Raw genomic sequence first — 14322 nt, 5'->3', positions numbered from 1 at the left:
CTGCTCTTCCCCGATCTGATGCTCTGTACATGCTTTCACCCTCTCAATCAATACCCTCCCATATAATTTACCAGGAATACTCAACAAACTTATACCTCTGTAATTTGAGCACTCACTCTTATCCCCTTTGCCTTTGTACAATGGCACTATGCAAGCAATCCGCCAGTCCTCAGGCACCTCACCATGAATCATACATACATTAAATAACCTTACCAACCAGTCAACAATACAGTCACCCCCTTTTCTGAATAAATTCCACTGCATTACCATCCAAACCCGCTGCCTTGCCGGCTTTCATCTTCTGTAAAGCTTTTACTATCTCTTCTCTGTTTACCAAATCATTTTCCCTAACCCTCTCACTTTGCACACAACCTCGACCAAAACACCCCACATGTGCCACTCTATCGTCAAACACATTCAACAAACCTTCAAAATACTCACTCCGTCTCCTTCTCACATCACCACTACTTGTTATCATCTCCCCATTAGCCCCCTTCACTGAAGTTCCCATTTGCTCCCTTGTCTTACGCACTTTATTTACCTCCTTCCAAAACATCTTTTTATTCTCCCTAAAATTTAATGATACTCTCTCACCCCAACTCTCATTTGCCCTCTTTTTCACCTCTTGCACCTTTCTCTTGACCTCTTGCTTCTTTCTTTTATACATCTCCCACTCATTTGCATATTTTCCCTGCAAAAATCGTCCAAATGCCTCTCTCTTCTCTTTCACTGATAATCTTACTTCTTCATCCCACCACTCACTACCCTTTTTAATCAACCCACCTCCCACGCTTCTCATGCCACAAGCATCTTTTGCGCAAGCCATCACTGCATCCCTAAATACATCCCATTCCTTCCCCACTCCCCTTACCTCCTTTGTTCTCACCTTTTTCCATTCTGTACTCAGTCTCTCCTGGTACTTCCTCACACAAGTCTCCTTCCCAAGCTCACTTACTCTCACCACTGTCTTCACCCCAACATTCTCTCTTCTTTTCTGAAAACCCCCACAAATCTTCACCTTCACCTCCACAATATATTTTCACAATTATATTTTGAATGTTTTGAAATAAACACAGTCATTAATGTTTGGCAGGATGTAAACCATCCATCTATTTCACCTAGTTTCTCCAGTAATTTTCTAAACATGTAGAAAATTATAGTTATCAGTTCATACATTAGTTAAGAATCTACTGATGAGAACTGTATACAAAAACTATGAAGAACACAATTTGTTGAATATATATTGAAAGTTGTGAACTGAAGAGGCACACATGATGTAAGTTGACCAAGAAAAAAGTGAGAAACTCATTTAGGATATTTTGAGTTCAGATTTTGGAGACCTTGAAATATTGGATATTTGAATTTTGGAAGTTTACCTGGAAAACATATTCTTGGAAGGGAAATATTGAGCTCAAGGAAATGATGCAGACCGTCACATGAGGAGTATTGTCATTTTGGCAAAAGACAGGAGCCGACACTTGGACAAATACCACTTCTACTTTAGTAATGTTAATACATTTGTAGTATTTCCATGAGCCTTGGAGGCTGGGTATTATGCATTATACTGTGTAATTGCTGATAAAAAGAAAGATTGAATGATGATTTATATCTATAAGTTTGCTGAAGAATCTGTAAGATAATCAGAATTAAATATGCTGTCATTATGGCCTCATTTTTCATCCTGTAGGTGGCAATAAGAATCTACCTCATGTAGCTGGAGGAGGAGAAGGTATAACAACTGGAAGCAGTCAACTAAGCAGTAACATCACAAGTAATAAGGCTGTTCTACCACGTTCTGCCTCAGGCTCAGGTGAAGTTAGGGAATGGTGGCGGGAACAGGTTGGATACAATTCAGGCTCTGATTTCAGTGATGGAACAGATAAGGATGAATGACTACATATTTTTGTTAATCTTTATCTTTAAGGTGGTTTATTATGAAACTTTTAAGGTAGTTTATTTCTGTATCTTATTTATAGATATTGATGAAAATTTATATTTGTGTGTGTGTGTCTTTTTGTCTTGCCATACCTAAGTGTGTCTTGCCATACCCAAGTGTGTCTTGCCATTCGTAGGTGTGTCTTGCCATACCCAAGTGCATCTTGCCATACCTAGGTGTGTCTTGCCATACCTAGGTGCGTCTAGCCATTCACAAGTGTGTCTTGCCACATCTAGGTGTCTTTCCATACCAAGTGTGTCTTGCCATACCTAGGTGTGTCTTGCCATACCAAGACTATTTGTATGTTTTGGGAAGAGAGTTTTAAACTCATGTTGCCCTGTCTCTTATCCTTGTAGATATGTACCATGTCTTTATTCCTTTATGCACACACACACACACACACACACACACACACACACACACACACACACACACACACACACACACACACACACACTAACACTAACTGCTTTAACATGGAGACTATGTATGTGAGACGGGGATTGTGTATTTGTTTTAACTTGTTTTTGCAAATAGGGAGTGAGCTTTACAGTCTTTCAACCCCATTGAAACCTCTCCTTTTTATGTATGCATGTAAATTCTTCTCAAGGAAGTTTAAATGCGTAGAGCCCTTTCTCTTAAACGTTTCACAGTGTCTTACAACTCTTCGAACCATATACAGAAATACTGTGCACATTTACAGTCTTATCATTTAGTATATTCCGTTTATCCACAAATCTATTAATTTACATCCTTATTGTAAATTTCATGATATATGAACTCCTTTTGCTCTTTCTTTGCATTTTTCAAAGAACTGCTCACTATCAACAGCGTCAGGTTGAATGGGGAATTTGAAGTTGTAACTTTAGATTTTACTATTATATCTTTATTATAAATTTCATGATATATGAACTCCTTTTGCTCTTTCTTTGCATTTTTCAAAGAACTGCTCACTATCAACTGCATCAGGTTGAATGGGAAATTTGAAGTTGTAACTTTAGATTTTCATGCCTGCCAGGAATTATGAAACGAAGGTAAAAGAAATAGAAATATGAAGACTGAAAGATCTTGAAACAGTTCCAATATTGATGAGTAAGGGAATTCAAATATGTGTATGAACAAAATGTGGGATGGAACTGGATACAAGACAGATTAGGTTGGAGATTAATTCAAAAGGAATGTGTAAGTTAGTTATATGTAATGAGGAGAAAGATACATGATTACAGTAATTATGCATTAAACTCAAACCATATTTTTAGGCTTAGTTGAATGGTAAAAAGAGTTAGATTATTTGATCAGAGAGGATACACAACTCAGAGAATGTAAGAATAATGAACAAGTAAATGTAGGCTTAAAGGAAAATAGATATAGTGATATGCAAACCATGGAAGAAAATATGTATGAATACATCATGAATCTTTGCAACCATATGACCCTCTTTATGGGGCTCCCTTAGTGCTGAGGAAATCATTCATGTCCTTGGCCAGGATCTCAGGTCATGAAATGTATTGAAATTGTATAATGACCTATTTGTACACATTACAAGGAGGGAGTTTGCATTCATGGGGCCTAATCTCTTGAACATTCTCTGTTATCATACAACCTCCTAAATTTATGTATGCTCTATGCAGTAAGCATATCCTCAGCCAATCTGTTCCATTCATCCACTGCTCTTACTATAAGAGTATTCTCATCCTTATGAACAAGCTCTTACTTAATTCCTCTCAAAGAACTATCCACTGTCTACATCATTGATCTCTTTAAAAACTTAAAGATTGTGGTCAGGTCATCCCTCGCTCTTCTTTCTCCCAAGATGGGTAAATTTAAAGCCTCCAGCCTTTCCTTGTAATAGCACTCTTATTTCTGGTACCATCTTTGTTGCCCTCCTTTGGACCTTCTCTTTGTGCTTCTCAAGGTACAGTAACCATACCTGTAAAGCATATTCTAATTTTGGCCTTATGTAAGATATCAATAGCTTGCTAATTATTTTCTTATCCATTTACATGAAAACTATTCTGATATTTGCCAGCAGACAGTTTGATTCCCTGACTATTCTCCTAATATGGAACCCTGGTGAGGTTAGGGACGATATCAACTACCAAGCCCTTTTCACACAGAATCCTGAAGCTTATTTCCTGGTAGGTGATAATCATATTAAGGCCATCTCTTGCTTTGTCCTGTCCTCATTACTTTGCATTCACTTGTGTTGAATTTCATCAACCATATTTCAAACCAATTTTGGAGTCTGTTTAGTTCCCATTGTAAGCTCATGCAATTCTTCCCACTTTTCACTTTCCTAATGACTGATGCATTATCTGCAAACATATTCAAATAGGATATCATAACCTCTTGCATGTCATTGATATAGGTTGAGTAATGGTCCCAGAACTGAACCCAAACATATTCAGATAGGATATCATAACCTCTTGCATGTCCTTAATATAGGTTGAGTAATGGTCCCAGAACTGAACCCTGTGGCACTGCAGTGGTCACCTTAACCCATTTTGGAAATGGCTGCTCTAACTTTGTTCCCACCTTTTCTTTGTGCCTGGTGATTCAGCTTCTTAATCAACCTCTAATGTGGTACAGTGTCAAGTGCTTACTGGCAGTCCAGATACAGACAGTTCATCGAGGATTGAGATCACTTTCTTGTATAACTCTTAAGAGGTTAGTTACTGTATCTATTTATCTTTATCTCTGACACTTGTTCCAATTGGAACTCCCTCAAAGGGATGGCCCTAGCAACAGTCTCCATAGCTAAAGAACTCCAGTGCTGCTTCTCAGCCTTTAGTGCCTCACCCTTAACAGGCCATTGGCAGAGGGCCAGTCTAGCACAGTGTTAGTTATTCATGACCTTTCCCTTCAAAAATTCAGTCTCTTACTTAAGAAATTTCTCTTCCGTAGAGTCATCCACTTGCTTTCTAATGATCTTTTCCAGAACTTTACACACCTCACTTGTTAATGAGACCTGTATAAAATTCACCACTTATTCCCAGTCGTTCTTGTATATAGCTATGAACTTTACCCTTTTCCATTCCCATGGCACTTTGCCACTCTGTAATGACATCTTGAACAGTAATTGAAGTGGTTTATGTAAAGTATCTGCACATGTCTTTAGCACATGTGATGAAATTTCATCAGGACCTTGAGCCTTTTATTGGTCAAGTCCTTTTAGTTCTTTATTACCATCTTTTCTAAGTATCTTGTTGATTTCCAAAATTTCCTCTCCATTCCATCTTCCTGATGTTGAGGCTATCGTATCTTCCACTGTGAAAAATGTTATTCAGTTCTTTGGATATCCTTAAATCATCCTCTACAATTTTTCCACCTCTGATTTCCTTTGCTTGATTAGCTGTTCCTTAAGTAACAAATGACTCCTGATGAATTACTGGGAAAGTTTTGGATTTTCACCTTCCTTGTCCACAATATTCTTTTCAAAGTTTCTTTTTAGCTCCTTTCTTGCCCTGCTATATTCATTCTGTGTTGTCTTATATCTTGCATATGCTGGTTCTCAGGAGTGGTATATATATCATACAACAGCACATCTTGAAGTTTCTTTGCTTCATGATGTATTTTATTAAACCTTTTCTTCCTCTGTATTTGAGGCTTGAGGTATCCATCCCTCTACTCCTTCACTGTAAATTTCTCAGAACTTCTCAACACAAAGCCCTAGTTCCTGGCTAATGCATTGCATTTCCCAATCTGTGTTACCACAGAAATTATTCAACAGTTGTATCTTCTCTTTATTTCCTGTCTCATCCCTGCTCTCATAATGGCCTCTTTTACCACATACACAAACTTGAGTATTATATCATCACTTCTTGCAACTGATTTATCAAATGTAATATTGTAAGTATCCATGCTAGTATGTATGAAGATAAGATCTAGCAGTGATGATGTATCAGTTTCTCTTTTCCTGGTGTGCTCCATGACTTGGTGTAAGAAATTTTTGTATACAGTTCCTCTTTTTCCTGGTGTGCTTCATGACTTGGTATAGGAAATTTTCATTTACACACTTCAAAAACTTGTGTCTCCATGACTCCCTATTACCATGAGAATCCAACTCCTTGTCTGTCTCTTTATGATTAAATTACCCCATTATCAGTACTTTACCATCTCTAAGAGGTGAGTGTTTCACTGCTTCATGTACCTTCCTGATTATTCTTTTATTGTTATCATTGTATAATTTTCTGAATGTTTGCAGTTCTTACAGGATTTTATGATAATACCACTTTGCTCTTCCCTGCATTTATTGTTTCCATTTTGTATTGTGTGAATAGGCCATCTTCATCCATTTCTATAACTTTAGGATCTCATTTATTAAGAAGGCTCATCCTCCCCTCTTTGCCTTCTTTTTCCTTTCTTGCTTTCATTTATCCTCTGGGCAGAACAGAAGGGTTTATATCTTTGGTAAACTTAGTTTCCGTGATTCCAAAAAAATAAGGTGCACTTTCCCTCGCACAGTCCTTGGATTCCAGCTCTTTACTACTAACTATTAATCCATCAACATTTATTTCTCTGACATTTCTGACTCCTAATGCTCATCCCCTGTCTGCAATTTTAGAGGCTACTCCAGTATTTTGTCACATGTGGTGTCTCCAGATTTTGTCTTCTGATTGTAATTTTTGCTTTTTTCCCTCTCTTTCTTGGATTTGTCACAGTTGATGATTATCCCACTGAATTCCACTATGCCTTTAAGATTCATAGCTGTTTTAAGTATTTCATGGCTTGATGACTCCAAGTCTAATGTAACCGTAACTGGCCGCCCCCTTACCTCTTGCTTATAACCACCAGTTCCTCTCCTTTCCTTATCACACAAATTGCACCTGGCAGTCCCATAGCCTCTAGCAGTCTTTTGATATACATTTCCTCCTTTTTTTCCCCATCATCCTTATCTGGTGTATGTTCCTCTTCCAAGTTAGAAATAATCAGTGATTTACACTTATTCAACCTCCTGCTTTACTGATTTTTATGATTTTATTGCCACCCACTTTATAGCCAGATCCCTAAGTGTGGAAGCATCAGCCTCTGTCTCTAACTGTCCTCATAAACTCTCTTTTTGTTAGTGACCTCTGGTCCTGTATGCTCTGTACTTTTCTAAGCCTTTCATCAACTAGCCCATATGCTTCCTTGATTGCTTCATCTCTATCAGTGCATATTATTATTTCAACAGCTTTGATTGATTTTGTGTATTCCTCATTTTATGTTGTCCAAGGTCTATTTTTCTCTCCCTCACTCTTCATACTCATGTTCTGCTACCAAAGCTGCTCCTTCTAACGTGGCCTACCTTCTACTATCATCAGTTTCTGTGTTTGTGTGTGTGTGTGTGTGTGTGTGTGTGTGTGTGTGTGTGTGTGTGTGTGTGTGTGTGTGTGAGTTAATCTTTTTCTCTAACTGAGCAGCTGTTTGATACTGATTTAGTTTATTTTGTATTTGCTTATGTTTTTACTCTGAGTGGCTTCCAGTAATGCTCCTGCAGTTCTCTACCCAATATTGTCAGTAGATTTATATGCATTATAGTCTTTTCTCTGATTGCCCAGCCTCAAATGCATCTAGGGAAGACACCTCAAACTTTCTTTGCTTTTTAATGTCTTTGCCTTTTTTCCTCTGGTATTGTATCTCCTGAATCTTCTGCACTAAACTGCATTTCTGTTCCTTTCCAGTCTCTTGAATCCTTTCATGATCATCAAAATGCTTCCTCAGTTTTCTTAACTATAGCTTCATGTGTGTATATGATTACTATTTTAGTATTTGATTTCTGTTTGTGTGCTCCAGGAAAAAAGGTTTTCAGTTATGTTGCCCCATCTCTGAACTTGTATATATGTACCAAGTACTTACTCCTCTGTATGTATGCCCACACACAGGGTTCGATCGTGGCTTTCAGAGGTTTGTATGATATATATATATATATATATATATATATATATATATATATATATATATATATATATATATTTTTTTTTGCTTTGTCGCTGTCTCCCGCATTTGCGAGGTAGCGCAAGGAAACAGACGAAAGAAATGGCCCAACCCACCCCCATACACATGTATATACTTACGTCCACACACGCAAATATACATACCTACACAGCTTTCCATGGTTTACCCCAGACGCTTCACATGCCCTGATTCAATCCACTGACAGTGCGTCAACCCCGGTATACCACATCGATCCAATTCACTCTATTCCTTGCCCTCCTTTCACCCTCCTGCATGTTCAGGCCCCGATCACACAAAATATTATATTATATTATATTACATTATTTTTTTTTTTTTTTTTTTTTTTTTGCTTTGTCGCTGTCTCCCGCGTTTGCGAGGTAGCGCAAGGAAACAGACGAAAGAAATGGCCCAACCCACCCCCATACACATGCCTTGATTCAATCCACTGACAGCATGTCAACCCCGGTATACCACATCGCTCCAATTCACTCTATTCTTTGCCCTCCTTTCACCCTCCTGCATGTTCAGGCCCCGATCACACAAAATCTTTTTCACTCCATCTTTCCACCTCCAGTTTGGTCTCCCTCTTCTCCTCGTTCCCTCCACCTCCGACACATATATCCTCTTGGTCAATCTTTCCTCACTCATTCTCTCCATGTGACCAAACCATTTCAAAACACCCTCTTCTGCTCTCTCAACCACGCTCTTTTTATTTCCACACATCTCTCTTACCCTTACGTTACTTACTCGATCAAACCACCTCACACCACACATTGTCCTCAAACATCTCATTTCCAGCACATCCATCCTCCTGCGCACAACTCTATCCATAGTCCACGCCTCGCAACCATACAACATTGTTGGAACCACTATTCCTTCAAACATACCCATTTTTGCTTTCCGAGATAATGTTCTCGACTTCCACACATTCTTCAAGGCTCCCAGAATTTTCGCCCCCTCCCCCACCCTATGATCCACTTCCGCTTCCATGGTTCCATCCGCTGCCAGATCCACTCCCAGATATCTAAAACACTTCACTTCCTCCAGTTTTTCTCCATTCAAACTCACCTCCCAATTGAATTGACCCTCAACCCTACTGTACCTAATAACCTTGCTCTTATTCACATTTACTCTTAACTTTCTTCTTCCACACACTTTACCAAACTCAGTCACCAGCTTCTGCAGTTTCTCACATGAATCAGCCACCAGCGCTGTATCATCAGCGAACAACAACTGACTCACTTCCCAAGCTCTCTCATCCCCAACAGACTTCATACTTGCCCCTCTTTCCAAAACTCTTGCATTCACCTCCCTAACAACCCCATCCATAAACAAATTAAACAACCATGGAGACATATATTACATTATATTATATTATATTATATTATATATTATTTTTTTTATTATATTTAATCGTCGTCTCCCGTGTCAGTGAGGATGCGCAAGGAAACAGACAAGGAATGGCCCAACCCACCTACATACACGTGTATATACATAAATTTCCAGACATGCACATATACATACATATACATTTCAATGTATACATATATAAACATACACAGACATATACATATATACACATGTGCATATTCATACTTGCTGCCTTCATCCATTCCTGTCGCCACCCTACCACTTATGAAATAGCATCCCCTCCACCTACACCAGCGAGGTAGTGCCAGGTAAAGAAAAAAACCACATTCGTTCACACTCAGTCTCTAGCTATCACGTGTAATGCACCGAAATGACAGCTCCCTTTCCTCATCCAGGCCCCACAGACCTTTCCATGGTTTACCCCAGACACTTCACATTCCCTGGTTCAATCCATTGACAGCACTTCAGCCCGATTTACCAAATTGTTCCAGTTCACTCTATTCCTTGCACGCCTCTCACCCTCCTGTATGTTCAGGCCCTGATCCCTCAGGATCTTTTTCACTCCATCCCTTCACTTCCAGTTTGGTTTCCCGCTTCTCCTTCCCTCCACCTCTGACACTTATATCCTCTCTGTCAGTCTTTCCTCACTCATTCTCTCCATGTGTCCAAACCAATTGAACACACCCTCTTTTGCTCTCTCAACCACACTCTTTTTATTACCACACTTCTCTCTTACCCTTTCATTTCTTACTTGATCAAACCACTTCACGCCACATATTGTCCTTAGACATTTTGTTTCCAACACATCCACCCTCCTCCATACAACCCTATCTGTAGCCCATGCCTCACAACCATATGATATTGTTGGAACTACTATTCCTTCAAACATACCCATTTTTGCTCTGCGAGATAACATTCTTCCTTTCCACACATTCTTCACCCCTCCCCCACCCTGTGAATCACTTCCACATCCATGGTTCCATTCACTGCTCAGTCCATTCCCAGTTATCTGAAATACTTCACTTCCTCCTATTTTTCTCCATTCAAACCTACATCCCAACTAACTTGTCCCTCAACCCTGCTGAACCTAATAATCTTGCTCTTATTCAGATTTACTCTCAACTTTCTCCTTTCACATGCCTTTCCTAACTCAATCACCAACTTATGCAGTTTCTTGCTCGAATCAGCCACCAGTGCTGTATCATCGGTGAACAACACTAGTGGTTGTATCATCGGCAAACAAAACTGGTGGCTGTACCATCGGCGAACGACAGCTGACTGACTTCCCAGGCCCTCTCATCTCCAACAGACTGCATAATTGCTTTCTCTCCAAACCATACAAGAGGGTGAGAGGTGTGCAAAAAATAGAGTGAATTGGAACAGTGTGGTATACCAGGGTCAACATACTATCAATGGACTGAACCACGGCATGTGAAACGTCTGGGGTAAACCATGGAAAAAAGGTCTGTGGGGAGCTGTGGTTTAGATGCATTACACATGACAGCTAGAGACTGAGTGCGAACAAATGTACCCTTTTTTTGTCTGTTTTCCTGAGGATTCCTTGCTGAATCAGGGGTAGTGATGCTGTTTCCTGTGGGGCAGGGTAGCACCAGGAATGGATGAAGGCAAGCATGAATATGTATATGTGTATATTCCTATGAGTCCACAGGGAAAATGAAACACGATAAGTTCCCAAGCGCACTTTCATGTAATAATCACATCATCAGGAGAGACACAAGAGAGAAATATAAGTAATTTGATATACATCGAAGAGACGAAGCTAGGACGCCATTTGGCGTCAATCACATGTTTACCAAATGGCGTCCTAGTTTCATCTCTTCGATGTATATTAACCGGCTGTTATATTTCTCTCGTGTGTCTCCCCTGATGATGTGATTATTGCACGAAAGTGCACTTGGGAACTTTTCGTGTTTCATTTTCCCTGTGGACTCATAGGAATATGTATATATATGTGTATATGAGTGGATGGGCCATTCTTCGTCTGTTTCCTAGTGGCGATCAAGTATAATAAGTAAGATGTAAATAAATATATAGAGGTATAATCTGTAATGTTGATATAGTATTATAGAATAGAAAAAGTCAAGTGTTGCCCATTGAATCTCAGAGCTTATTTCCTTACTAGAAAGAATATGAATACAAATGTCTGATATATGATACAGCAGTTTAGTAACAGCAGAATACATAGAAGTTAAGTGGCCTTTTTATGGATTATCATGATTAGGACAATGTATTTCATACTGCTTTTATTACATAAGACTTGCCCAAATTTCATTTTAAGAGCTTAATTCAATTAACTATTGTATCTTTTTCTCTTATACTACCACTGACCATAGCAGATCTAATTCAAAGGACTTTATTTCCATATTCAGAAGCAGATGATTGAAATATATTAGTAAAAAGCATTTAGATTTTTCAGAGCTATCTTCCAGTTACAGTCAGATATCTCGCACACACACACACACACACACACACACACACAATTTTGACTACTCTACCAATAACGCTTAGTGCCTTGGTGGTAGTAAACATCCAGATTTTTCACAAATCATACAGGGCAATTTTTTTCTTTTTTTTTATAAGTATTTTGTAGTTTGTTACAATGGATAATCTCAGACACAGTGGAACATGATAAATGAATGAATGATATTCTATGAATAGGTCTGTCATGTTTGATTTTTCTCATTATGAATATGTTTGTGTATAAGGACTGACAGGACCTTAATGGCCAAATTTTTTTTAAAGTATATGCCTATATTCTTCTGTCATAAAACATGTATGTAGTATTTTCCAAAAGGCTTATATAATTTAGTTCCTGAGAGACAAATGTTTTACAGTATTTTTTAGCTGACAGTTGTATATACATGATTATATTGTAAGATGAGTAGTTAGTGAATTAGATATATTTTAGTATATTTACACAGCCATGTACCACATTACATGTTTTGAAATGGGTTCTTTTTTCTGTTTCAATAAAATTAAATATTCTGACCGAAAGTTCAGATGCTCACATTTATTTAGTTACCTGATTCCTCTGTTGGTACTTTAAGTACACTTTTTGAACTATTTTGTCAATCTTGGACTTGTTTGTCCCATTTTATTACAGCATAAAGCCTGTACCGTAAGCTGCCTTGGGTTATTAGTTGTAAATATGACAGCTAATGGAACTATGGTGGCCAGAATGAGTCACAGATTGTGTTGCAGTGGTTATGGAAGAAAAGACGGGTGTGTTTGAAAGAATAGTTGTCCTAACATTGTTTAAATGATGAGAAACTTGCCTCTTGAATGAAAAAGAAAGGAAGAGATTGGATACACTGGAAATGAAATGCTTGAAGATGATATATGGCATGAGATGGTTCAGGCATATAAGAAATAATGAATTTAGAGGAGAGGACTGATTAGAGTGTGCTGATTTGTGCTAGTTTGAGTGAATGGAGAAGAGAAGTGAATAAACTGATATAGAAAATGTATGAATCAGAAGTGAAGCAAGCAAGGGAAGGGGAGAACCAAAGAGGAGCTGGATGGATGGAGTGAAGGAGGCTTAAGGGTATCAGGGCCCAAACATTCAGGAGAGCAAGAGGCATGCATTAGATAGAATGGGTTGGTGTATGAGGGGAAACATGTCAGTGAACTGGACCAGAGTATGCAAAGCATTCACTGTAAGCCATGGAGTGGTCTATGGTCCATGGTTGTGGATGGTTTTAGCATATTATACATGAATGTTGTTTGTTCATCTTTTACACTACCTCACTAAATTGAGAGATGTAGTTTGGTATACAAAAATGTGGATTTTAGGATTCAAGGAACCTTTTCTTTCTAAGATGGTGTCCCTTGAATAAGATATATTGTCTAGGAATGTAAGAGTCATAACATTCTTTTCCTCAGTATTTTCGGTGAGGAAGTATTAGCCTTCACTTACCCATAAGGAACACCTTAACTGTGATTGCAGCAGCTCTCATGTTACGGTTTGCCTTTTGGCCTGTCATCAGCACCACTGGCCTGCTGTCAATGACTTATTTTTAGCCTATTAGAGCTCATTATTCATAGATCGGGGGCACTAACCCTCGATGGTCTCATTAGATTCAGGGAAAATATCACAAAAATAGGAGAAAGCTGGGTAGGATAAGAGTACAGGAAAAAAAATACTCAAAGGACATTGCCTGGAGAGAAAAATTTTTTTAGAATTCAAGATCCTACTTTTCCCTCCCCTGCAGTCTGTCCAATGAGCATTAGAGGTTACCAGAGAAGGAGGGTTTAAAAAGAATTTTTTGAAGACAAACCGAAAAGTAAAAGTAGATACCTTTAATGTTCAATGATGATTTGGAGGCACAATGGAATCTGACTCTCCTGAACAAGTGACCCTTCTTTCCACTCAATATTTCCCCACAACATCAAAACTCAAGTAGCATCTAATTAAGGTAGAGGCGAGTGCCACAGATCCTTTTTCCTAATTTTTTCAAACAAAGGGTTCTGTCTCTTATGTGGTAATGCTTCTGTCTCCACCAAAAGCATAGCAGAGGTTATTCTTGCAGGAATGGTAACATTTATCCCCTCTTCTTCCAAAACAACCTCTTCATCCAATCCATGGTTCAACTGCTCCTGTTCTGAGGCCATTCAGGCAAGGGATCAGGCATTTTGGGCTTGGAAAACTTTCCTTTTTATCACTGCCCATAATCACTGCAAACATGTTATTTGTGAGGCAAAGCATTCCTTTACCATCTCCTTGTGCTTTATGGTCCAAGTGTTGTGTACTGGTCTTGCTCATTTTTGAATTTTGTGTACCCTAGATTATTGCTGTGGATAATGGCCCCTTTCAAGCATTGCAGCAATTGCCTGACAACTCCTTGAAGTCATCTACATCCTGCATGAGGTGCAAGTAGAACAATTTAAGCCTTGAGAAGAAGGAGTTTTGCAATAGGCTAGCTAAGGGAAGTCTAAGGTGGCACATCAACAATGGCATGACAGCTATTTATATCACCTAGCAACAGAAGAAGGCTGAGGCATTTAGTAGTGCTTATTAGCTTACATATATTCGTATTTCCTTTGTGTAGAATATTGGA

At 38.7% G+C, this 14322-nt stretch overlaps 1 protein-coding gene across 1 annotated transcript in view; it reads left to right on the top strand.

The window, feature by feature from the left end:
- na (sodium leak channel non-selective protein na) overlaps positions 1-2392 on the top strand; it is a 175986-nt gene extending 173594 nt beyond the window's left edge. The window contains exon 32 of the mRNA XM_071665125.1: positions 1688-2392. Coding sequence (XP_071521226.1) covers positions 1688-1893 — 206 coding nt within the window. The 3' untranslated portion in view covers positions 1894-2392. The remainder of the gene's footprint in view (positions 1-1687) is intronic.
- The last annotated feature ends 11930 nt before the right edge of the window (positions 2393-14322 follow it).

This window comes from Panulirus ornatus, chromosome 9 (assembly GCF_036320965.1).
Source record: "Panulirus ornatus isolate Po-2019 chromosome 9, ASM3632096v1, whole genome shotgun sequence".
Lineage (NCBI taxonomy): Eukaryota > Metazoa > Arthropoda > Malacostraca > Decapoda > Palinuridae > Panulirus > Panulirus ornatus.
The sequence above is the reverse complement of the archived record's forward strand: the minus strand, read 5'-3'. Positions and strand labels throughout refer to the sequence as shown.